The 27,790-nt window shown below is 39.5% G+C and overlaps 1 protein-coding gene across 1 annotated transcript in view; it reads right to left on the minus strand.

Moving 5' to 3' along the window:
- Positions 1–27,790, minus strand: part of ABCC10 (ATP binding cassette subfamily C member 10) — a 1,243,619-nt gene that overhangs the window by 393,376 nt on the left and 822,453 nt on the right. Inside the window, exon 14 of the mRNA XM_044061090.1 lies at positions 23,870–24,005. Coding sequence (XP_043917025.1) covers positions 23,870–24,005 — 136 coding nt within the window. The remainder of the gene's footprint in view (positions 1–23,869; positions 24,006–27,790) is intronic.

Below are 27,790 nucleotides of genomic sequence, written 5' to 3' on the forward strand. Positions count from 1 at the left end.
GGCTGCCTGAGGCAGGACAACCCATTTGTTAGGACTGCAGATGCATCCTTGAAGGACATCAAGGAATTCCCCATCCAAATCCTTCTCCTCCTCAGAGGAATCCTGTTCTCTGGGTCTTTTAAGGGGGGTACAGGACTAAGAGGGGTTGGAACAGAAACTTCCTGAGGAGGTTTTAAAGCCATCAAAGCACTAAATAAGCCCTGAGTGAAGGACTGCCATTCACTCTGTGGATCTTTAAGGACAGGAGAAATATGTTTAGTCTTCTGCTTTTTCTTCATTGGGATGTCCACCTTACAGAATTTGAAGGCTCTGAACCAGGACAGCATTCAATAATGGTAGTGGGGATTTCTTCTCTGACTAAGATTTGAGTTAGCACCCTAGCCCCCTCAGAGATCATCAGCCGTGGTTCTCCCTGAATCTCCAACGCAGACATCTACAATGCCTCCTTAAATGTGCTTAAAGTTTAACACCCTATGGCCTCCAACCCAGTCACGGGAGAGGAGTCCAATGATAAAGCCGAGCAAACCTCTAGACATTCACTCACCTTGGGAGAGATGTCCGGCAGAGGCTGAACAGCAGAAGATTCTGACTTTGATTTCTTGGCCTTCTTCTTTTTCACAGATGGCTGTCTCTAGCAAGAAGCTTAAGACACTGGTTTTCAAGATAAAGCACCAAAGAAGAAGGTTTACTATGAAGGGTCTTAAGTACAAAGGCCTGACAAACAGAGCAAGATGTATGGTCGTGTAAAGAGCCAAGGCAAAACAGACACTGCTTGTGGAGGTCTTTATGGAGAATCTGTCTTCCACACTAGCATTTACCCTTCTTGGATGACATAAAACCCCACAAGCAACAATATAATGAAAGGAAGATAAGTAAAACAAAACCCCAACGAGGCACTTATCTGCAACAGCTTGGTGAACCAGCAACGGAATGGACATTCAGGCTGATAATCAACAGATGGCATTCGGACTGGCGGCAAATAAGTACTAAGGATGGTATATCTAGATGTCACCTTTATGCCCTATGCTATGCGAGGAGCATACGTGTGATGTACAGGGTATCGTGAAGCAACCTACAGGCTTTGGTATATTGGCAAGACATCGGTCCGCCTTTGGCAGGAGATCCTTATTGTAATGAATACTGCAACAGTGAAATGGGAGGACATCAGAAAAGATTCACACACATACACATGTATACCTGCATGGACAGATGCACAGGATGGGAGTGGCCAAAAACTCTAACTATATTTATTTATTGCGTTTGTTAACTGGGATAGTCTGATGGCCTAAAAGCCATTTCTCAGAGAAGACCTAGTAAGAAAAGCACAAGAAGATCATGTGAAAAAAACAGGAAAATGAAATAGCATCATACAATAATACAAAGATATCTAAAGTCTTCTTCTTCTTTCGGCTGCTCCTGTCAGGGGTCGCCACAGCAGATCACCTGTATCCATTTCTTCCTGTCCTCCACATCTTGCTCTGTCACACCAACCACCTGCATGTCCTCTCTCACCACATCCATGAACCTTATCTTAGGCCTTCCTCTTTTCCGGTTACCTGGCAACTTCATCCTTAGCATCGTTTTCCCAATATACTCAGCATCCCTCCTCAGCACATGTCCAAACCAACGTAATCTTGCCTCTCTGGCTTTGTCTCCAAAGCTTCCAACCTGGGCTGTCCCTCTAATATACTTATTCCTAATCTTGTCTACCCTCGTGACACCCAGTGCAAATCTTAACATCTTTAACTCTGCCACGTCCAGCTCTGACTCCTGCCTTTTTGTCAATGCCACTGTCTCCAACCTATATAACACAGCTGGTCTTACTACCTTCTTGTAGACCTTCCCTTTCACTCTTACTGGTTCTCGTCTGTCACAAATCACTCCTGACACTCTTCTCCACCCACTCCATCCTGCCTGTACTCTCTTCTTCACCTCTCTTCCACACTCACCATTACTCCGAAATGTTGATCCCAAGTATCAAAGATGAAAACAGGTACAGTAGTAACCACGTACAGTAAGTAAATGAGAGTTCTCTAGAATAACAAAATTAAAACTTCCAACATACAGATAGTGTGAATGCTTTACTTATAAATACACAATCAAAAAGAAAATTATTTATGTGCAGCATTGAGACATATTGGGGAAAAATAATGAAGGAAAGAAGTCAAGGGGGAGCTATAAGGAAAGGTAGGGTAACCAGAGCAGCAGAAGATGAACTGAGTAGGCAGGTAAAGAAGAAAGAAACAGGAAATTGCAAGTAAAAGGTAGACGAAGAGAAGGTGTGAAATTTACAATAAAGAGTTTAAACACAGAGGTGGTTCTGTGCATATCAACAGATTAAAATGTTTGATAATGTGCATGAGGGAATATTTCACAGGTCAGTAACTATCAAGTGATACACGAAAATTTCTAGTGGCGTTCTCTGTTTTTTTTTCTACTGTATACGTGTTTTTTTTGTATTTTAATTTTGTATACTATAGAGCTTTGTGATGCTTAAAGAAAACAGAGTCAGCATAATGGTTACTGGAGTTTACAGCAGAAAGTTTTTACAATGTTTTGGACCTGAGTGATCTTGAAGATTTATAAAGTTGCAGTAAAGATTATATGTCGGGACACTGTCATGGTTTGTAAAGTATTTCATGTGTTGTGCTCATTTGTGATTTTGTAATTCAGGCCACTTTATGTTTTGTAGTGCATCACAGTGATGAATCTTGCTGCGGTGTTGCTGTGTATTTGGATATTTTGTTATAGCATTGTTCTACAGACTGTTGTGGTAGTCCTTGTTTCTGTAAATTATATTTTTTGTGTAGTTATACAATGTATAGGAGTGTTGATATTATAATGTGCAAGCAGTTGTTTTTAAGGTAGTTTCAGCTGAATAGGTTTTGGCCTTATAAAGCATATCAAGTTTTTGATTTGTTTTACTAAAGATGTTTTATATGTGTTTGTTGAATGTTAAAAATTGGTCAGTGATGTTTCCCAATAGTTTGGTTTCTGACACCTGACTAATGACAGTGCTGTTTTGGGATCTTATTGTAATGCTGGTACAAATGTTACTGATTGTATCTGGTGTAAAGAGCATTACTTTTGTATTTTGTATTACTGTTTTAGGATTTACAAGTAACTGAATTCACAAGCCATGTTTCAAAATACATTAAATGTGTTTTGACCACTGAGTTGAAAGTTCTCCATATTGTTCCTACAAATCACTGGCATACTGAATTAGGGTTGCACTAGTTAAGATGCTATGCATATTGTTAGTGGAAATTGTAAAAAGCAGTTGACTTGTACTTTGTAGTATGGCGATTGTTACTGCAAGTGTGGAAGAATATGCACAGGCCATTTTATAGATTGAGGGTGCTGAGTTAGCTATCATTTGAACCAAATGAATGTGTTGAGACTCGTGCCTCGACCTGCAAGTCTTTTAACAAGCACGTGGTGAAAAAATTGTGTCAAAAGCTTTTGCTAGATCTATGAATTCTGATACAAGTAGTTGATCTCTATTTTTGTTTTTACTTAACTACAATCAAAAGGTCCAGGAGTGCAGCCTCTGTACTATGACCTGGTTTGAAACCAAGCTGACATAGTGGGATTAAATTGTTGTTGATAAGGAGATAGAATAAGTTAATAAATGTATCTTTCAGGTATTTAGACAAGGGTGAGAAAATAGCTACAGGTCTTTGGTTAGATAAGGCTGTAGCGGTGTCTCCTTTGTGTAGTGGCATTATTTAAGATTGTTTCCACAGGAGTGGAATATACTTTTCCTTAATGGAGTTCTTTATGATGATTGAGATGGGATATACTATTTACCTGTCTGACAGCTGTAGGCTACTCAGAAAGAACCCTGTTTAGTGCTAGGGTGGTAGGCTTTAGTTTAAGTAACATTTTTCTAATATCAGTGTCAGCAGATATTATTTTTCTAAGTTAAGATTACATGCGTTTGTCAGCTCTGGGTGTATTATGGGTATGTTGGCTTGCTGATCTAATAAGGAAGTAGACATACTGATAAAGTGCGTAGTTATACTGCAGGCTGGTGTGATGTGATGGGGACTGTCAGGTAATGGACATGATTGTGTTTTCCTTCCAGGTTTTAGTAAATTACAGACTGAGTGCCAGAACAACTTTGGGTTAGTTCAGTGTATGTTCTGTATACAATTGTGTTAGTCCCTCATTCTTTTATTTATTTTTTTTATTTAATTACACAGTGATCTGTATGAGTGCTGACTTTGTGCAGTTGGATTTTCCAGTTTGTCTAGCCTTTCTCTCTCAAGTTAATTTTTTTTTTTTGGCCTGTTGTTTTAGCCGGGGGAAATCATTTGCTTTGTCGTTTTAGCAGAGAAGTATCAAAGTTAAAAATGCTAAGGAAGGTAGTGTTAAAATGGTAACGATTTCATCTAGAGATAGGCATTTGATAAGTGACCAGACTGAGACAGATTTTAACAGTCATCAAAAGGAAAATGTTTTCTGTTTCTGATTCAGTTGTAGCCAACTGTTTTCTGGAATTAGGTATATATAGAGAGATACATCTTTAAAACATGGAAGGAGTGTGGTTTCTTTGGATGGGTGTTTGGGGCAACAGAACAGAGTAAGTGTACACCCAGGCTGCTCACTCCCAACCACTTGCTCTACAAACAAGACAGGAAGACCCAAGGACCCTCAGGTTTCTTCTCCAAAAATATTACCATGCATCTATTGTAGAAAAGGATAGTGGTCAGAGACCACTCTATGTTGTACTGCATTATTATGAAGCAATCTACAAAAGTGATGACATCTGAATGAGATGCAGTTGGAGGTTGACTTCATTATCCATGTCTGTCTCACAGAAGTTATCTCCAGTTCTTCCAATTCCTCAAAAGATCCTGGAGGTGAAAGAATGCTGTAACACCTACTAACTGCAGGCACGAACATGTGGAGTGGTGAGTATGTAACAGGCCACTGTTCGGCATCAAGGGCTTAGAAAATGGTACTGGATCATACACTAGCCAAAAACAGTGAGGTGTGAGGTTAGGCCTGCAGCAAGGGTGGCACAGGCTTCTGAGTAAAATTCTTAATGGAGCGCTTGCACACCCACAACTAAAGACACTCATTAGACATCAAAGATTTGCATGACTTCCTGGCCCTAAAACATGGACTCTAGCAAGAATTGTAAACCAGATGGACTCACCTCAATCAAAGCAAGCTGACACATGGGAGCCTTGGTGCTGGAACAAGGAGTCTCTTGACCCAAGTATCCCGATCTATGACTGGATGACTCAGCCCCCCCAGGTTATCACTGACTATCTACACAGAGGTAGAACAAGGACTTTAAGATGCATCCTGCTTCATGGCCAAGACAAAGTACTTATTCTAGCTGAACTCTTCAGCTGTCAAGGGGAAGGTCACCATCTGAAGGATTCAAAGGACCATAAGGACATAAACTGGACAAATGCCAAGGAAGTCCTTGCCTGGACCCAGTCTCTGAGCGCTTCTCTTTGTGATGATGCTCTGACATAGGCCAGGGGCTGCTAGGAGGGCCTTCTTTTTGGTCTCTGTATGAGCAGCTCTGAACTGCTACCATCTTTGCAAAGCAAGTTAATGACTTTTTCCCTTCAGTGTCAAGCATCCAGGCTAAATCTCTGGCACTTATGATGATTCCCAGCAATATATGCAATGCCGGTATAGTTCTTGGCTGATAACGTGGCCCTCATGTGGACACTTATAATACTTAGGTATGTGAATTCATGAAGTAATGGTGACAACAAGGCTAGATGAGGGCATTTAAGAGCTTCCTATGCCACTGTATGCATCGACAAGGTGCAAAGACATCCATGAATGAGGAATGTTATTGACAAAATGTAGACCTGTGACAGGTGGAAACAAAATACCCAACTAATAATCCATCAAGGAAGGTCCTTCACATCATTTCTTTGAATTAATTAAATAGTCAATAAGAGATATTCACACAACTTTCACTTTTGATTAAATGTCAAAGATCAAATGTAAAGTAACATAAGGCAAGTTGTTCAAGTGTAACTGTCATCATGTTACAATATTTATAAAAGTTAAAGAATGCAAATTCTGTGAACAAATTTCTATTATAAACTCAGCATGGAAAATTTTAATGGCTATAAGGGTAATATGATGAAAATATGTACTTGTTTTTTGCAAATCCAAGTTCAATCCAATATAACCAGATATCCAGGCTACAATATTGAAGTGAAAGTGGCCATATAAAGAAGGATATGCTCAAACAACCCAAGATCACAAAAGAAATAGTTAGTTCTGAGCTCAAATTCCTCATTAAAATAGGAGTAAAATAAGTCATTCATAAGAGGTATACAGTTAATGGACCATATACAAACAGGGGTTTTCCATATGGTCTAGCAGTTAGGATTCCTGTCTCTCACTCAGGTGGCTCAGATTGGACTCCCAAAATGGAAATGGGTCTCAGTGGTGGTGTGTTAGGTCCATAATTGAGGTCAATGGATTGAAACCATCCTCTGTTATACAGCAAGGTCAGTCTGGCAGCTAGCGCAGAAGATTAAAACTATGGGCTGTTAATGATCTGCCTCCTGTAGTTTAGGGTTTGCTTATTTCAGCCTCCATTCCACTATGGTGCGGAATTAACTGGTCATTTAACCAGACAGTGCTCTGCGGCAGTTGGGAAAATGGGTTAAGCTCCTCAATGGTCTCCTGAACCACACGCATAGTAGCCATCTATGAATCCTGTATTACAAGCATGCATATACACACAGGCATCTCTGTAAATCCCCTTTCTAAGCTACAGGGCCAAACAACCAATCAATAGCTGAAATTTCCTGGAAAGAAGAACAAAAACGTACTGCAGCTTTGCCATGTTCAAGGTCTACATAGCTGAGACAAGAAATTTTAAAATGCATGGAAAAGTGCACATACCTGCAAGACATTTAAGTCACAGCCATCCTAAACCATATAAGTTTTGGACAGAAAGGTTACCAGAAATCTCTGTTTAATACAGAGGCATTGAGGTCACTGCTGTCATCATTAACTGTTTTTCCAAAATTTACATTGGTACTGAAGTTATGCACTTTGGTCTCAAGAATACATGAGTGCAGCACACAAATCCCCCATAAGCCTTCATTTTAAGCATGATAATGAGCTAAAATTAGTTTTGTAACCTGGCACCGCACTTAGTGGATTTAAACAATAAGCTGCAAGTAAGTTAATTTGCTGCTGACGCAATTCTTATTACCTTCTACTTATATAGTGTGCAGTTCTGAGAAAGTGACTTAACTAGGTAATGATTCCCGCGTCATCCCTAAAAATGGCAGTTATGTCTAGTGCATCTTATCTGAGTAATGTAATCTAACAAAAAAAATGTTTTGGCAAGCTAACTAGGAAGATGCACTCGACGTAAGGGACAGGCAATCCTCTCATCATGGTGTAAAAGAAAAAAATAATGTTGTTTACAATACTGAACATCTTAGAAAAACAGTGTGCCTAGTAATTCTACACACTCAAACACCTGCAGTACTAAGTAGCAATCAACAAAAGTGTACTTACTAAAGCAACAATGTAAATAAAAAGCCTAATGTGAACTCAGCAGGATGTTTTAAGTAAACGCTGGATTCCTGTGCAGTACAACTTGTCTATATGAATAATGAGGAAAGGCTCTTCATACCACAGCCTGAAGCTCTGAAATTCCAGAAGGCAAACTAATGGCAAATAAAACAGAGCTCTGTAAGAATGAAGTGCAACTGTAATGTAACCAGTCTGGAAAGAGCTGCAGTCACCCTTAAAGAAAATAAGGGTTACACTCTGGGATGAGAGAAAGGATTGGTGCCTTGATGATTCTTCTTAAAACAGTATATATATATATATATATATATATATATATATATATATATATATATATATGCATATATATATATATATATATATATATATATATATATATATATATATATATATATCAAGCCAAGAAACACCTGCATCACCTACTTGTTCACTATGCAAAGGAAGCAGAAAGATGGACCTTTGCCATTTTTAATTGTGAACTGTGTAAGTGGACTTAGAGGACCATTTTAAGATGCAGCTTAGGGTACATATAGAGAAAGTATAAAAGTGACACATGATAAGCATCGGGAAGGGAATTCAGTCATCAGAATTCAGAGATCGCATCTGATAAAGGGAATTTCGCTAAATGTTAGACGGATGAAGTAAAAAACTGTGAATGGTATGACCTGTTGGAGTAATGTTAAATGTACTAAAGTGATGACGGGATATTTTTGGTGAAGCAGCAGTAATGTGTGTACGTAGAGAAGGCATTGTAGCACAGTGTCTGTTCTTTCTTTCTTTGAATATATGGCAACCACGGCACTGATTATATTAATGTGATGCGGGACTTGGTGTTGTACTAATGGTTGAGCTCTGTGGTCGGTTAGGAGTTTTATTACATAAACAGTTTGTCTAATGCTCGTCAGTACGGGGTTGTTTGTAGGTTCTGCATGTTTTTGTAATAAGATCGTGGCTTAATGTGAGTCCTATACTTTTTGGTTTCTGTATAGTCTCCTCTCTCACTGACTAGCAGATACTTACATTCACCAGGAAGACATCAACTGTATTTCACTGGTGTGGCTAGCAGTGTGAAGTCAATAATTTATGCCTGCAGACTCTGGCATTTCTCACAATTTTCAAGAAATGCTTTATTTAGCATGTGCTAACTGCATAAACACACAAAATACAGGTTCCTCTGTTTTAGAAAGGTCTGGGAATACTAACCTTGATGAGTAATATTTAAAAATTGCAATGTGTACGACAGTAAGTGATCAAACAAATCACTACAAAATGAATTCTGTTAGATTCTCATAGCCTTAAAACACAGGTGAACTACCATCACACCAGAGGGAGATGACACACAAACTGGGCATTTAGAATTCCTAGACCAATGCCTTTCCTGGCATCTTGAGATGACACACAAACTGGGCATTTAGAATTCCTAGACCAATGTCTTTCCTGGCATCTTGCTCAAAGAACACAGCAGATACATTTCTATTGTGTCATTTAAACTATGCAGAGGTCCTCCTTGTTGGATCTATGAATGTATTCTTCTTTTGTTCAAATACAGCATTTTCCCTGAAGCTGTTGCATTTAAGGACACGCATACCATATGCCAAGTTTATGCCAAGAAAGCATGTGCAGCACTAGGTCAGCACAATGGGCCCCAGAGACTGTGGAACACCCCCCACACACACTTAAGTGACCCCCATTCCACCTGTAAATCAGCAGAAAATAATGAAGGTCTGGTACACTGTTTACAGGGATATATATGTACATACTTGCCCAACTTAGAGGAAACCACTCAGTGGAGGGGCCTTTCAAGCATATGAGGATGGTAAGAGAGTGCTTCTAACCTGCTGAGGAAGGTCCCTCACAGATCAACTGATACTGTACTAAAAGTACAGTTGTGTACACTTACCATAAATGTAGATGTTCGAGTGTATTCACTGTTGCAGTCATTACATTTGGGTAATCTGCTGGCAGGTTGCCCTCAGTCGGCCTGATTAACAAAGTCTTGGGTCCTGCATCGGTTGCTGTCCCTTCTTCCATGACGTCAGGTCGTCAGGGGTGTAAAACATGCAGCCGACACCATTACATCAGTTTTTCTTGCCCCAGATGTCAGGTGCCCCCCCACATGGGGAGCCAAATATTTAAGTAATTAAAAACACAAAAATATACCTCCAAGCAAAAGCAAATACACCAAAAAGACTTTTAAGCATAGTAAAGGAAAGTACAGGTATAATAAGAGAAAAACAGGGGGCTGGAGGGAGGGTAACCAGGACTGCAACAGTGAATACACTTGAACATCTATATTTATGGTAAGTGTACACAACTGTACTATGTTCTTCGTGTTTCACTGTTGCAGTCATTACATTTGGGTAGATTCCCAAAGCTATGGTTGGGAGGATGGATTTATACAGCATTAGGACCAGCTATAAGGCCCTGCAAAACAGCAGTGGCAAAGCCAGCTCTGGATTTAGAGAAAATTGGTAAGTGATAATGCTTGGTGAAAGTATGAACTGAACTCCAGGTAGCAGCTTCGAGAATATCCCAGGTAGGAACACCTCTGAGAAAGGCTGTAGAATTAGATGCAGCCCTGGTGGAATGAGATCTGATCCCTTGGGGGATAGGTTTTCCATGGTGCTTATAGCAGAAATGAATGAATGGCTTATCCATTTAGAAATGGTTTGTTTTGAAATAGCCTTCCCCTCTACCCCAGCAGCAAGTGCTACCAGCAGTTGTTCAGATTTTCTTCGAGATTTAGTCCTATCCAAGTAGAATCTAAGTTGTCTGTGTACATCCAATGAATGCAGAATCCGCTCCCCCTTGTTCTGCAGACTGGGAAAGAAAGTTGGCAAATGAATGGACTGATTAAGAGCCACATTGGATACCACCTTGGGCATGAAGGATGGATTTGTCCTGAGTGACACCCTGTCTGCATGAAAAATGATGAAAGGCTCCACTGCCATAAGGGCCTGCAATTCAGATATCCTTCTAGCTGAAGTGATTGCTAAAAGGAAGGCTGTTTTCCAGGAAAGAAATTTTAAGCCTGCAGTAGCAGCTGGCTCGAAAGGAGGTAGAGTGAGTTTCTCCAATACAAAGTTAAGGTCCCAGGCAGGGGTTGGAGCTCTCCTGGGTGGTCTCAAGTTTTTGACCCATCTGAGATACTGCTTTAGCAGAGGATGAGAGAAGAGGGGAGGGTTCTTTGATGTAATGAGCTGAAATGGCTGAGGCATGGATTTTTATGGAAGAAAAAGACAAGCCCTTGTGAAGCATCTCAGTTAAGTATTGTAAAATCTGAGTTAAATTGGGCGCTCCCTTGAGATTGATTCCAGGCACAGAATCTTTTCCATTTATCAGCATAACATTTTCTAGTACTAGGTCTTCTTGCCTCGAAAATTACATCCATCACAGGTTTGCTGAGGGGTGCTAAGGGGGAATTTAAATGATTAGCCAAGCTGCAAGATTCAATGTTTGGAGCTGAGAGTGTAGAATTTGGTTCTCCTGCTGAGACAGTAAGGAAGGTGTCTGAGGCAGGTGCCATAGAGAAATCTGTGACACACTGCGCAGGAGTGGGTACCAGTGTTGGTGAGGCCAGTCTGGAGCAATCAAAATCATGTTTGGTTTGTCCTGTTTGACTTTTAGTAGAACTTTGGAAAGCAGAGGCAGAGGGGGAAAGGCATAGACTGATAAGTATTTCCAGCTGAAGGACAGAGCATCCACTTTCCAGGCTTTTTTGTGAGGTGTTCTTGTGCAAAATTTGTCCAACTGGTAGTTCTGGGGTGAGGCAAAAAGATCTATATCGGGGCTCCCACATTTGCGTGTCAACATGTTGAAAATCCCTGGTTCCAGTTTCCATTTGTGTGGGTCCATGAGATTTCTGCTTAGTTCATCTGCCAGAATATTCAGCTTTTCTGGCAGGAATTGAGCCTGTAGTTGTACTTGGTAGCTCAAGGCCGTGTTCCACAATGCCATGGCTAGTCTGCAGAGGGGGTAGGACTGTGTACCCCACTGCTTGTTTATGTACCACATAACTGTGGTGTTGTCCGTCTTTACCATTAGTTGTCCTGGTTGAAGGTAGTCCTTGAAGGCTGTCAGTGCATTCTGTACAGCTAACATTTTTTTTGATTGATATGAACGTGCATTTGATTTGGGCTCCATTTGCCCTGAATGCACTTCTCTGGCAGATGAGCCACCCCATGCATAGTCTGATGCGTCTGTAGTTAGGGTTTGGGTGGCAGGGGGTGGTGCGAATGGCAGTCCTTTGTTTTGGTGGAAGGCCTCTGCCCACCATAGGAACTCTAGGCGCAGGCAAGGTATGACAGGAATCATTGTTTCCAGGCTGTGACAATGCTGACTCCATAAACTTTTTAAGTACCACTGAAGTTTCCTCATATGCAGTCTTGCATATGGAATTAGAAGAATGCAGGAGGCCATGAACCCCAAGGCTTGCAGTATTTGTCTTGCAGACAGCAGGGTTTTTGTGGCCACCTGTTTGAAGTAAGTTACCAAATTAATTTGCTTTTCTGGCGTAAGGAAAGCCATCTGGGCAGTTGTATTCAAGCTTGCACCCAGGAATGTAATTTTTTGAGAGGGTACCAGTTGTGATTTCTTTTCGTTTATGGTGTACCTTAGACAAGTTAGAACCCTTTTTACAAACGCCAGATGCTTTAGAAGAATGGCCTGGTTTTCTGCCTGAATTAGAAAATCGTTCACGTATGGATATATTTGAATATTTCTTTGCCTACAAAATGCAATTACTGGGGCCTGGCACTTTGTGAATACCCTGGGCGCAGTAGACAAGCCAAAGGGCAGTGCAGAGAACTGATAATGCAAGTAGCCTGCTTTGAAGTGTAGACATTTTCTGCAAGATTCCCTGATTGGGATATGCAGGTAAGCCTCTTTTAAATCTAGAGTTGCCAACTAGGCATCCTTGCCTAGCATAGGAAGTAACTGGTGAAGAGTCAGCATCTTGAATTTTGGAATGTCCAGAAAGGTGTTTAGAGTAGACAGGTCCAGAATTGGACGCCATGATTTGTCTTTTCTGGGTACCACGAAAAGTCTGGAATAGAAACCTTGTCCCTTTTCCTCTTCTGGTACTAGTTGAATAGCCTCCATGTTTAGGAGGGAAAGTACTTTGTTTCTGAGCCTCTTTTCACTGATTTGGGGGCAGGTCTGGCCACCCGTTTGGAGTTGGCAATGTGTGGAAATGAAATCTGTATCCCTGGGACATTATATTTAAAACCCATTTGTCCTGGGTTATAAATTGCCAGTTTTTTGCATGAAGAGCCAGTTTTCCCCCCAAAGGGGCGGCTAACAGATAAGTGCTTGGTAATTTTAAAGGAAAGTCATTGAGACCGTTTACGATAGGGTGGTGTCTTGTTATTTCCAGATTTGGAAGTGGAAGCACCCCATTGCTTAGTTCTGAAAGTCCCTTGGGACTGAAACCTGGTGATTTTTGAATGTCTGGGTTTGGCTTGAGTGGCTCTGGAAGGAGCTGGAAAGGACCAGTTTTTAGTAGGCCAGTGCCTGCTAAATCTAGGAGGTTGTACTTGTAAGAAATCTTTCACAGTTTGCATAGATTTAGCTTTATCTTCCATCTTTTTTAGAACTTCTTCAGCCTTATTGCCAAACAAACGGTCCTGCTGCAAAAGAGCATCCAACAGTTTTGCTTTAACATGATCAGGCAGAGATTGCTCCTTAAGCCAAGCATGCCTCCTAAGCACAGACCCAGTAACAGCAGCCCTGCAAGAGGCCTCTAAAGAATCAAAACCACACTGCAAAGTATGTTTTTCCACACAGTCAAAAATCAATATCATTTTCTGTTTAAGCAGTCCCATGAGATGCTGTTGAATTGACAGTTTAAAGCCCTGATTGCCAAGGTTGCAGAAGCTTAAACATCTTTACCCTATCTATCCAGCACCCTGGAGTCTCTATCAGAAGGGGTAGGATTTTTAGCAGTAGAAGCCTTAATGCCCTTGGGTCCCTGAGAAATGGTTTCAGGGTGCATACAGGATTTTTGAAAAGGAATTTGTGGGACTCAGGAACCCTGTAGTACCGGTCTGGTTTACTAGGGGCCAGAGGCAAGGAATCAGGGGCCATACTGGATTCCGAAAACACATCATCAACAATGTTTAGTACAGGAGGTATAGCCAAAGGCCTATGCTGAGGAAGAAGAAGGAAATCCCTAAGCCTCTTTTTGGATTCAGAAAAATCCTGAATTTCCCAGTGGAAATGCTCCCTTAAGGTATGCAAAGTTTCCCCAAAAGAAAAATCCTCAGGGGGGAGTAGCAGAGGGAATGAATCCTCTGCATCAGAGTCCTCATAAGTAGGTATGGACAAATCCAGGTCATTAGAAGAGACAGAAGAAACAGAGTCCTGTTCAGAAGATTCATAGTTAAGGTCAGGCCTAGGCCTCTTAGAAGGGGGAGGGGGTTGACTACCCCTGATTAGAGTAATTAAATCTTCAGCCATTTTGATAATTTGTTTTTTAGGCATAGGGGCCTGAACATGTGGCCTGGGCATTGTTTTTTTAGACATAGATAGGGATTTAGGCCTTAGTATTGAAGGTGGAGTCGGTTTAATATACAAGTCTGTAGGCCTGAATACACCCACAGAAGCCGGTGCCTGCACAGCGGCTCCGGACCCATCCAAGGTAGAGACATGCACAGGTTCCATAGGTGAAGCATCTCGCGGCATACCGGACTCCGAATGGGTTTCAGTAGAGGCCTGCGAATCAGAAGCAGCGGGTATCAGGGGCTGCGAAAGCACCTCACTGAGTACCGGCAAACTGGCGAATGACTTAGGAGAAGCGTCGTCGGCAGTTTTGGACCTCAACGGCCTTGTCTCTGTCTTTTTCTTTGCATTTTTTCAGTATTCCTGTAGTCAGATGGCTAATCGATGTCATTACTGGATAATTAAACCGAGAACCGAAATATTTAGAAGCAAAAATGTACCGACGACGGATAGTGCGCTGATTAAATAAAGCACAAAACCGACAGCAAGGTACGTCGTGGTCAGGACCTAGGCATGGAATACATTACAAATGATAATCCTTATGGGGTATTTGCTTCCCACAAGTAATACAATTATTAACTTTTACTGACATCGGTAAGGAGCGAGAAAAAAGGGGTATTTAGCTTTTAGTTGAAGACTTCGGTTCTGAAACTCGAAAACGAAAATTTCAGCAGTCGGCCGACTGGCACTTGCGAACTGCTTCTGCTTCGGGCACCATGCGGGAAGAAAGACTGATGTAATGGCGTCGGCTGCATGTTTTATACCCCTGATGACCTGACGTCATGGAAGAAGGGACAGCAACCGACGCAGGACCCAAGACTTTGTTAATCAGGCAGACTGAGGGCAACCTGCCAGCAGATTACCCAAATGTAATGACTGCAACAGTGAAACATGAAGAACATGTATCTGTTATACCTAATACTGTAAATCATCTGAATTACCCATGGGTTGGGGTCTTGCTTATCCAACCTCTCCCCTTCTGGGAAAAAGGACCAATTCAAATTGAGAAATGGATAGTCCTGAAAAGGACTGTAAGAATAAACTTAGATTTACCCAGTAGCTTGAATCCCAGTGTAGGGCAAGGTATCAGGAGTGCTGACATCAGCACAAACATAACCCTTGAGTGAACATTTAACACTTATGAAGTTATTTAAAATAAATTGTGGTGGGCACGCTAAGTCCTACAACAAATCTTTTATTGAGTTAGATGGACAAGTGCTTGTGTGACTTACAGTATCTATAATGCTCTTATTTATTCACAGGTTACCGACAGGAAGGGACATACCAAGAGAGGTGGGCCCTAGCTGGCCTAAAATACCTCAGCCAGTAGCCTATTTTGCATATGTGCTGGGGGTCCATGTGTGTGCCTTTCCCCTAGGTGAAACAATTCTCCAGACCAGGTATGTTATCTCTTACAACATTTCTTCAGATTAGGATTTATCGATTCAAAAACATTAGCCATTTTAGTATTCTTGCCAGCCATCACAGTGAATAAATTTAGCCAAGATAGCCCTCTACGTCTAATCTATGCCTTATACACACAATGAAAAAATGGATCCTTAAGTGAGACACTTCAGTAGCACTTTTGACAATCTTCATCAGATCTATCTCTCTAACAAATGTAAGTTTAGCTGTTTTATGGGACTTCTAGATAAATGCATCAGTGAGATTCATCCCTTAGATGTACCAAATACCTCTTTTACTGGGCTTTTATATTCAAAACTGTGAAGTAAGAAAATCATTTGCACACTTTTACAAGCCTTCAAAAATATCTTTATATATATATATATATATATATATATATATATATATATATACAGAAAGAGACAGTTTGCCCACTTTTACAGGGTTTAACATTGGTATGATTCAAAACATGTTTTTTCTTTTTCAGTATCTGTACAGAGAAACTATGTGTTTGAACTTATGTACTCATTAATGAATCAAACCACACTGAAATCATGAGATCATAACTCAGAGCACCTATGCTAAAAAACTGGGCAGAAATGCCACATGGTGGTATTGAGATTACAGACAGGCTCTGTCCAGTGAGAAATCAGACCACAACTAAAAAGAATTTAGGATGAAACAGATACTACATGATAATAAACTGTCTTTCTAAATATTGTTCTCCATCTCAGACTTCCTAAGGTAAAGCATGATAAATACCCTACACTGTAATTAGAATGAGTTGTGAAAACACCTGTGATGAAAACTGGGCAATATTGCCATGTGGTGGTCTTGACATTACAGACTGGCCCTGTGCCAGAAGAAACTGGAACACAGTAAAAATAACTCAGGTTAGACCAGATACCCCATTACAATATGTTTTCTGACTTCAGATATTGTGATCCATATCAGACTATCTGATGGTTGAGGTAATAAACATCCTCCGAAGCTTAATTCCTTTAGGTGCCTTTTCAATTTGCTGACATTTTTTTCTGACATAGAAGTCATTGCCACAGGTAGGGGAATGCATTCACTGCAAGAGCCAGCTTTTCTCACTGTAGAAGGCAAAAAGGGGGAGAAACATGCTCTTCCAGGTGGAAAATGAGCTGCATCTCTAGAGTACCCCAATTCCAGAAGATCTAAATCAAAAACAGCTTCTGTAAAACCACAAATTTAGTAAAAAATGGAAAAGGGGCTAAGGAAAACCACAAGCGTGTTCACAAAACTGGACATTTACAGCACTGAGAGAGATAATCCTCTGCTTATGATCCACTGCAGGCATGCATCAAGTCTCTGCAAGGAGGTACACTGCATGGTCCTTTCTTCTTCAACTGCCATATTTTTATGCAGCATTTTCCAACAGACAGGGAGCTACATTACAGCAAGAAAGGTATGCAGCTAGCAGTCCACTTGGAAAAGGTCTGCTTGGTAACTGCCAGTCCATTTCTCTCCAGAGTAAAGAGACCAAGAGCTGTTCTAAATTCATGTAAATGGAAATTACGTTAGGTAGGAAACATGGGAAGGTCTTAAAGAACATCCAATCCTTGTGAAAGATAGACTGTTTCCCTGCAGTTGACTACCTGCAACTCTGAGATCCTGCAAACAGAAGTGATGTCCTTCAGAAAGTGCTTCCAAGATCAAAACTTCAACACCACAGAACCAGTAGCTCAAATCCCAGGGAGTGGTGCAGCAGGTCTCCAAAGGAAAGCTTGATCAGCCAATGCGGGGTTAGAATACTGCACATCACAGAGTTATGATGGGCAAAACAAGTGAGGCTCAGATCATACACTGTTGGATAATGATGACCTATAAGCTAACTGACTGAGAAAGTATCATGTACCACCCTGCCCAAGTGGAGAAACTCTTACACTTGGAGGAGTAAGACTGCCTTGTGGAGATTTGTTGGCTGCCACAGCCCCTTCTGTCACTCCTGCTGAAAGGTCCAGAAAAATCAAAAAATCTTCAGCAGCAGACAGGCCTTGAAGTGTCCTCTGAACCATGGGGTCTCTATCTGGTTAGGATCAGGACAATTTCCTGTTCTACCAGGAATTAAACAAATGTCATACCTTAGATTAACAGCTCATAAGCAAAGAGAGCAAGCAGTTAAAAGACTGAAAAGAAGGGGCAAAGGGAGGCATTTTCAAATATGTATATAAGGGATTAGAATCCCCATAATAGGCGTCTTGCATTACTCTTCCCAGTGCATTTTGAAGAATTTTAATGGGCCCCTACAAAAAAATACACAGGTGTGGACAAATTCACTCAGAGACTACAGTGGAATTTTTTGAAGGGTCGGGCTTTGCAAAAGGTAATAAGCAGCCATACATAGCAGCTATCGCAATCTAGTTTTAAAATAAGCGGAATAACCAATTAAAGTATAAGAATTAATTGCAAACAAATTAGTTTCTTGAAGCACTGTATAAACAGCATACAGAAATGCATTTTTAGGTTCAGGGAAAAGAAGAATGTGCGTCTCATTAGAGGTTAAAAGTGAGCTAAGATGAAAGCTCATTTGTGGTGGCAGTCAACACACATATTATGAAAGTCTCTAATAGAGTGGAATGAGTCATCATGATAGAAATACTGAAAAGGGAAACAAATTGAGGTTTTCTTCAATCTGGGTTTCAGCACTCTATAGGGGAACAAGAACGAGACACGCTATAGGCAAGTTAGACAGAACTACTGAGGTGTTTGACACAGTTCATCCCCTTTCACAATTCCTTTTTTGCCAGACTTGCATCTCTTGAGCACAAGGATTACCTGGGAGAGAGAGTGGCAGAAGATGAAAATGGAATTTAAAGTTATGAAATATACCAATAACTTCACTATCTTGAAGGTAAATCCTTAGATATGGAGAGCATTATAAATCTTGCAAAGGACCTGGAATGATGATATGCCTTTAGACACCTCTAAAGAAGGCAGTCATACTACTAACTGCAGTGAAGTAGAGACATGGAAGTGTCTTGGAAATTTAGGTGGGTAAATAACTGTATGCATCCCAAAAGAGATGGAGGACACCTGCAGTAACAACTTGAAAGGGGAAGATGGAAAGAGTTAAGACTGATGCTTGGGACAAGAACTTAAATTGTCAAAGCAAAGTTTAGGCACTACTTGGATTCCAAACTATGTTCCTGCCACCATTCTGGCTAAATTTCGCTACAACACTATTGATATGTTCTTTATCAATAGTGTGTTTTTATTTTTCTTGCATAATATCAGCTTCTGGGTTTTCAAAAGAAGACTTAATAGTTCAGCCAAACTTAGACATTTTTATAAAGCACTCTACTACCTAGTGGTAATGCCCTGCATGTTCTAATGCATCTGTCTGTCAACCTAATGGAAGTTTTTAATATTATCATTTCTGTTAGTAAACCTGAAAAGTAACTCTGTGGAATATAATGACTTTTAGGATATATTTATTCTGTTTGTTCTTCTTTGTATACTAATTTTGTATAATGTATGCAGTAGTTAACATTTGCTGTTTTGCCTTGCATTGTATAACATCTTGTAAGATTTGTTAACTGTGGAGGTTTTCTCCCCAGGCCTCTGATGATATTAGGCCTGTCATGGCCCAGTCAGACTTTCCCAGTAAAAAAAAGCTAGCAAATAAATGAATTAATGAATGTGGCTTCCCAAAGTGGTGTGTCTATTTCTCAATCTTTAGGAAACCAAAAAAGATGAACTAAAATGACAGAAAAATATGAAGAAGATGGTCTAGAAAGGAAACAAGCCAAGACTAAAATAAAAAGGAGTGGCTGGAGGGGGTGCTATGTCAGAATTTAGAGAGTATTTCATCATAATCCATCAAAGTAGTCTTTAGGAAGGGGCAAAATATTAAAAACATGCTCAAGATGGCAGGACATGATGATGTGTTTGTTCACAGAAAGAAGAGTACCTTCAAATGTGGTGCCTGTAACCAATGTTCTTTTATAAACAACAAGGAACAGGTATCATTACCATGTAGACAAAAAACTTTAACTGCTAAGACTTACACCAATTATAATTCCCAGGGTCTGGTCTATTTAGCCACCTGTCGATGCTGTGGCAGTTTCTACGTTGGCAAGACAGAGAGACAGCTCAAACGTAGAATATATGAGCATACAAATGATATCAGTAGGTGTAATGTCAACAATGCATTGTATAAACATACTTTATCATGTATCAATGCTAATTTCTCCTTTGTGTTAGAAACTGTACCTAAGGAACCCAGAGGCGGACCCTGGGAACATAAAATGGAATACAGAGAAACCTATTGGCAGTTATTTTTGGAATCTAACAAATCTCCGGGTCTCAATGATCATATTTCACTTGTGCCCCTACTCAAATTGAGGGCAGCTAAATTATGATTCTATGTTTCTTTTATATTTTAACATGGTTGTTTTAATTATATTATTTTCAGTCCATGGGATTGTATATACACACACACACACACACACACATATATATATATATATATATATATATATATATATATATATATACTTATATTTACAGTTTTTTAACTAATTATATATATGTAGGTCATTATCTGATATTTGTGTATATTTTTTTTTTGTTTCTTATGCCTGGCTCTTTAAATTTCTGGTAGTTCATTCATTTTCTTAATTGATGCTTGTATAAATTAACCTAAGTGGAATGGGTTTTTTTTAGTTCTGAGGAAGTCTGAGAGTTATTTGGACGAAAACGCGTGTGTAATTTCGGTGGCGTTAAATAAACTTTACTCTTTACCAGCCAGCAGTTTTGTGTCCTTTGTGGTCCAGGATTTGGATTTTTAGTATTTCATCATAACTAACTGCAAAAAGCCACATTTGCTTTTAGATGTGAGTACTGGTCAGTGCAACTGGAAATGGAGGCAGAAGGGGAGGAAAGAAGCAGGAAATGGACTTTTGAGAATGCTGAATAGGAAGGGCAAGTTAAGGAACGGGGGGAGTACCTGGTACAACTGTGTAACAATGCAATACTTGAACTACTTAAGGAAATGTGTGCAGGTGAGGGAAAGTGACAAAAGGATTTTGACTGAGCAAGATGACCTGTAGAAGAATTCATCCTTTAATGTATGACATAATACGTGACTTAAAAAGAATGTAAATTGCCTCAAGACAGTGGATCAAGTTGTGGATTAGAAAGATGGATTTTTTTCACCCTTTCAGCACACAGTATAGAAGTCTGGCATAAACAAGTGCATTCTAGAAATACCTGTAAGGCAAAAGGATTGTCCTGGCCTGGGTCAGTGTGGGGAAAGGGTGAAACCACTGGGATTAGCTAAGTGAAATATCAATGATGACAGGATAGTATCAAGAAAATACATGCAGGTAGCTTAGATGACAGAGGGCTCACTTACTGCAGCTGGATGTGAAAAGGCAGTGTGAGAAGAAGCCAAAGGGAAAAATTGGGGAGAAGAAGCTAGAGGATTTGGGCAAAAAGAAATGGGGATGTGAGCCTCCTGATTAAAAGAAGAAGGGATATAAAACATTAAGAAATTTTAAGGGGCTATGAAACTCAGAATAAGCTTAAGAGTGTGGAATCTGGAGAATCTGGGAAGGGCTTAAAATGCAACTGAGTTATGCGAGGATGCTTTATATTACATACCAGTGCCTCATGGTTGGCTGGTACTTAAGTGGGGTGTTAAGATAATGTCAAAGGATAGTGGAGACATTATTGCTATAGATGGTGGAGTTGGCTGTGCTAAGACACAGCAAAGTTTTAAGGGACATAAGGCAGTTTCAAATACACTGAGAAAAGACATCTGTGAGACTGAGGTTACATTACTCAGGAACCGAAGGAACCAGGATTTAACAGGAGTAATGAATAATGGCAGTAATAGAGAGACCGAAAATTAAAGGTCTGCGAGTAGAAAGGGAAGGCCAGTCACAGAAAACCATTAAATGGAAACCCAGAGGACAGTTAAATGTTATGTCACAAAGATAAGCAGAAGCAGGTACAGGAATGTTAACAGGTTGTGTGTGAAAAAGTCAAGACAGTTAAAGGGTAGAGTGAAGAAGCAGTGGTAAACAATTTGTATGGAGAAAACGGAGGGCAGTGGCTGGGTTAAGACCTGGAGATTCAGTATTAAAAGCAGACACAGACAGGGAAAGGGGTGGGTACAGGTCAGTTTCAGTCAAACTGTGTATGAAGGTGGTTATCAGCAAAGCATTGGTGGGATGGAAATATGACTGCATACCACAACTGAAAAGTACATAGAAGTCACTGGCGATGAGAGATGTGAGGTTTGGAAAATAATTTAGAAGCTCCAGAAAGGCTGCAGCAAAATCCTTTAGCCTAGTGTACAAACGTTTACTGAAAAATCCTTTTGTTCACAGTGAGAGACCTTAGGCCTTAAAGGAGTAGGACGATAACGCAATTACATTTGACGGATTTTCCTGCTCACATAATTCTTACAATGACTGCAAACACAAGACCTAGATATTCTATACTGTCACAATCATGACTACATATAAACATGCTGCTTTAATAGGACTGCGTAAATACTTGCTGAATTATTATTATTATTATTATTATTATTATTATTATTATTATTAAGCTTTGTTTTTATCCACCTCCTGTTTTATGTATTTGCTGATCTGACTGAAGACTATGTCTTGCATATACTGGTGAAATATGTTTGGCACAGACTGTTAATATGCAAAGAATCAGGTCATCCTGGCTAGCAAACAAAAAAATAAAATGATTCCTCTTCTGAAAACATTATGTACGGTTGCATGCTTTCTGCAGAATGATTCCTCTTCTGAAAACATTATGTACGGTTGCATGCTTTCTGCAGTGTTCACAGAACTGAGGATGATGTAACAATGACACTGCTTAATATTAAGGCTGTAGTTGTATAAAAGAATGTTTGGAATTTGGAAATTTCAGTACAAATGTATAAAAGGCATACAGTAGCTATGAGATAAGTTCCTGCCTGACCTCCATAATTCAAGAAAATAAAACACCATCTCCTTGGTTCTATATGAAGTCTTGGCCCCCTGTGCATAACTGAGCTTAAAACTTAAAAGCATCAGTAGCCATATAAATCAGAACTTATGTTAACTGCGAATTACAAATTTCATATGTGCCAGTGTTAACAAATGATTAATGAAAACTGTTTCCTCAATTGTGTATGGGGACTGAATGGCATTTATAAAGAGGAAGAGACGATGCTAATACCATTAAAAGGGCTATATGAAACGCACTAAATATCAGGTGGAAAAGTATTATCATCTTAGACACATATCAAACCTTTGACAGGGATTCTTTATCAATGTATGGAAAACTGTTTTAACATGGAAAGAGACTGTATCAGGATCAGAAAGCACAAATGCAGTCACAATTCAGTAAAAAAAAGGCTGAGCAAGCACTACAAAGCTAGAGGTCAGCAAACCTGCACTGCTTTCAGATTAGTGGAAGCGCTAGGTTTTCTAGTAAACAACATACAATGATGTAGAACAGTTGGTGAATAAGAGAGGCAAGACACAGCATCTGTACTTTGTTAAAGACAGTACTCAAAAGTATCCCAAGAAAATTTTGCATGTACATTGTGATTAAATGCAGAGAGATAAAAAAAAAAAACATCAAGGACAATATATTCTTAAACAGAATCTGTTAATGTTGTAAAGAACTACAGCTCTGACTCCAACAAGGAAAGAGAACAGAGCAGTATAGAAACATGATAAGCAATTAAAAGGCCATAAAGGGGCTACAATTCAAGATGTTGGTAGCAGAGGCTTTATATTATCCACCATACTGCAACAACACTAAACAGGGCTAAGCTTCAACTGAATGAACATTCAACCAGGGGGGAACAAAACAAAGAAAAAGCAGTTTTCGCAGGGGCAACCCCTGTACTTCCCATACAGGAGACCCCCTTTACTTACATAGGCTTACTCCATGGCTGTACTACCATAAAAAAGTAAAATGCAAAATAACTTCAAATCTCCACTGACACAAAAACAGTACTGGTAGTGACTCTTTACAAAGAACAATGATGAAAGAGCTAGATATCAGAGAAGTTTACTCGGTGAGTTGGAACCTCATCTAGTTTACAGCTAACAAATAGTAGAGCACAACATTATAGCTGCAGATATAGATAATATTTTTCTGGTATATGCATAAAAGGAGGAGAAATCAGATGGAAAAGAATATGCATCCTGTATCCCATGTTCCTAACCACAATATCACTCTAACAGAAATCAAAAAGGAGTGCTTAGATAAAAAAAAAATCCTGATTCTAACACAAAACACGTCCCCACTTAGAGAAAAAAACACATTTCTAATCTATTTGTCACCAAAATGGTTAAAAAAACAAAAAAAAAAGATGACTGGACAGCCCTGACAAAAGAAAAAGAGAAATACGTTAAGTCAGTATGTGCTTAATTTAACATTGATTCCTTACACAAGGCCTCCACTTGAGAAAAGCAGTAAGTGGGGTGACAGACGAGCAATACGAAGATCCCTTGTGGAGTTATGTTCAGTCTTCTGTAGGCTAGATATCCAGTTAGACAGCCACCAGTCAGAAACATTCCTGGATGCTGGGAAGATAAAACAATGATAAGCTTAAAATCATAGTTTTTCCCTTGCTACAATGCTAAAGATTTCTCTCTCTCTCATATATATATATATATATATATATATATATATATATATATATATATGTATAAATCAAGGCTTACAAAAATGATTAAATAGAGTTAAATGACACAAGCATTTATCAACATAAGTTTTACTCAACGCACTGCAATGACATAACTGTAAATAAAATTAGTTAAGCACACATAAAAATATATGTGGTTTAGCTACATGCTACACAGTAACTCCTGTCATCCACTAGATTGGTATTCTGCTGCATGGCTTCTGATGTCCAACTTTGTAGAGTGGAAGTCAAGATGGGAATGTCATCCAGCAAGAAAATATCAGCTGGGCTATGCAGGCATGAATCACTTACAATGTTTAATATGGTACTGTTGTTTGTGGTTACTCACCAGAACCAAAACAACTTCAATACATACTTGAAAAGACTATTTCAAGTCAGATGTCCTTGGTGTAGCAGAGAGCTAAAACATACACTGTTTCTGAACATATGGACTGCTCACAAGTCCTAATCCACTTACTCTACTGGTGATGAGGTCATAATAAAACTAAAACAACACTCGTATCTAGTATAGCCTGGCTTGTTGGCTTGAGTGCATTATTAAATTATTACAGAATGGGCGACCTGTAGCTCGCACCCTGACTGGAGAAGGAACGTTCTCCCGCAGGGTGTTAGTCTATAGTTAATGCCCACTGGAAAATGAGTCTTCCACTTCTCAGCAGCATATCAAGCTACTGTGGAGCTCAGAGTGAACAAAATCTAATGACTGACATTATTTTACGTTTGTTAAGCAGCACTTTTACTGTTTAGCAATTGTAAAAGAAAAAAGAAAAAATTTAAATTAAAAAAAAAGGTGTGCGTGTGTGTGTGTGTGTGTGAAGTCCCTGCTCTGGCCCAGTAATCACCACTGACACTAGCTGAACGTTCACTTGGAACAAAAGTAGATATACACAGTATTTACAGATGCAACTCTCTGTACCAAGCACAATTTCACATGGAACACACACGCACTCCAGGGTCTGGGTTTCCCTCTCTCTCTCCAGGCCCCCAATAAGACTCCCCCAATGGCACAGCTGTAGAGTTGAGTCCTCAGCCGAGTGTTCCAAGCCAGGTCCTCCACTACCCTCTCTGTGAAACCAGTATTCTGTGTCCCTGTTCCAAGTAGCTGACACACACACACACACTGCTTATGATTTGATTGTCTCACACACACACATACACACACACACACGCACTCACACACACACGCACACACATGGGAAAGACTGGCCAGATTAAACAGTTATGTGCAGACTATAAGGTAGTTTCACCACCACCAGAACTCTCCAAAGCCATTTACCCTAAGTCTCTTACAAGTGTACCCAATTATACTGAGTAAAAGTAATACTAATACAAATGGTAGTGTTTGACCAATGCAGCAAGGCTTTCAGGAGTGACCACAGTGTAAACAAATAAATATAATTGCTCTCAAAGATTAAAATATTCTCTAAAAAAACAGCCACAATGAAAAGTTTAAATATATTTAATAATAAATAATAAAAGAACATAAAAAAACTAAGTATCAATTTAAAATAAACACCAGAGTTTCAATCACAGGGAATATTAAAAATAATACAGATGGATAGATGCACACAGATACAGAAAAACAGTACTTAACTAATCTCACTATATTTTCCTGACTGATCTAAATTACTATTTCCTGGTTATTTACTAAAGCAAGGCAAGATGAAGTAGGTGAGTGGTCTTCCTTTTTTGTTGGGTTTCAAAAACAGACTGCTCTCAGATGTCTGTCTCATCTAGTATTAAAACATCATCTCAGTGCTGGATTACACAATGACATCACATGCATCTGGCCATCTGACTTCTGGTTCCCACACTAACCCCCCTTTACTAGAAACTGAACCAGAATTTAGCACATATGTGTTACCATACAAACAGAGCTTTGCTGAGATGTGTTATAGTATCTGGAAGCTATAAAACCATTTCAAAACATCCACCATTCCTGGGTAGCAATTAGTTCACCCCTAATGATAATACAGTAGGATTCCTAGTCCTGGTTTTCACAGACATTTCATCTCTGGCTACAATCAGAACTGTAAGATAAATCTTTATGACCTAAAACAGGTAATTGAATTTCAGAATATTTTTCAAAGTTAGCTGGACTGAGAGTAACCTTTTCTCTTCCATTATCTTCTGTTGCAATATATACATTTCAACAGTTACAATACAGTCTGACATACAGGTGTATTTCTTTTCAGTCTAGCAGGACCCACTGTTGGGACATTTTTAACACAAGCAGCTTTACAAACACATTTTCAACACAAACATCTGTACAAATCAGTTTCATATACAAATGACATATACATCTTTACAAAACTCCAGTTAGCTATGCTGGCATGTTACACAATGACTGCCCTACTTCTCCTGGCATAGCTGGCTATGCCTCACATCATCACCGTGTGTTTGTGTGTGTGTGTGTGTGTGTGTGTGTGTGTGTGTGTGTGTGTGTGTGTGTGTGTGAGAGAGAGAGAGAAAGACAGACAGACAGAGAGAGTGAGAGAGTGAAGAGTGAGAGTGATCAAGCAATCCCTGGCAACAGCAGTTAAGGGGTTTGCATACCTTTCAACCTCTTAGCTCAACATATCTGGACAAAGCCTAAGATAAAGGAGAAACAAAGGCTCAAAATTATTTTAAAGATTGAGCTTATAAAATTAGGCAATTACATTAATAACAGGGTTTGTTTTAGCATGCATTTTCTGAAGCAGAGGAGGTGTGGGTGTGAAAGTGAGTGAGTGAAATTGATCTCTGGCAGTAGTAGAGAGGTTTGTATATCTGGACCTTTCAGCTGAAGAAATCTGTATAAAGCCTAAAATAAAGGGGGAACAATGCTCAGAAACAGGAACAGATTTTAATTATTGTTCTTATAAAATTACAAACTTGCGTAAATAAAAGGATTTGTGTTAGCATGTATTTTCTGAAGGAAATAAAAGTCTGAAACTCAAATGTATGTCATTTTTTAGTAACAACAATCTCCGATGACTGGCAATAAATGAAACGTTTTAGGAATAAGAGACCAAAAAATAAAGTAAATACCTGGATATATTTTTTTTAAAGTGTTGTATTTTGGATATAAAGTGCTTCCTCCAACACCATTAACATATACTACAGAAAGTTTGAAACATTAGACACAGGAACTGTTTTACATCAAAACTATATAAAAAAATTATATAGTAGTTGTTGATGATGTGATATAATACCAGCTCTGTCACGGGGAATAGAGCAGTGCATGTATAACATATGCCAGCAAAGCTAGCTGCAGTTTTGTAAAGATTTGTATGTCATTTGAATATCAAACTAATGCATACAGATGCCTGTGTTAAAAATGTATTAACAGTGGGTCCTGCTGGACAGAAAAGAAATATACACGTATGTCAGACATTACTGTAACTGATGAAAAAAGAAGTTATGTACTCACCATAACGTTCCATGTGAGTTGTTCATCTCGCCTTCATTCTTACAGATGGTTTCAGAGCTGATCCCCGTCTCTGAGTCGGCCTACTAAAAAGCTTGAGGTTTACACACAGCTCGAGGCCAAGTCCCTATCCCATGATGCACCTAGAGTTACCACAGATCTTGTTTGCTGCGTATAATAATACCACGTACCATTCTTATCGCTCTTTATGAGAAAACCCATAGAAAGATTGAGCCACCAGGATAAAACTAGTA

This window comes from Protopterus annectens, chromosome 1.part0 (assembly GCF_019279795.1).
Source record: "Protopterus annectens isolate FY-2018-M chromosome 1.part0, PAN1.0, whole genome shotgun sequence".
NCBI classification, from domain to species: Eukaryota; Metazoa; Chordata; order Ceratodontiformes; family Protopteridae; genus Protopterus; species Protopterus annectens.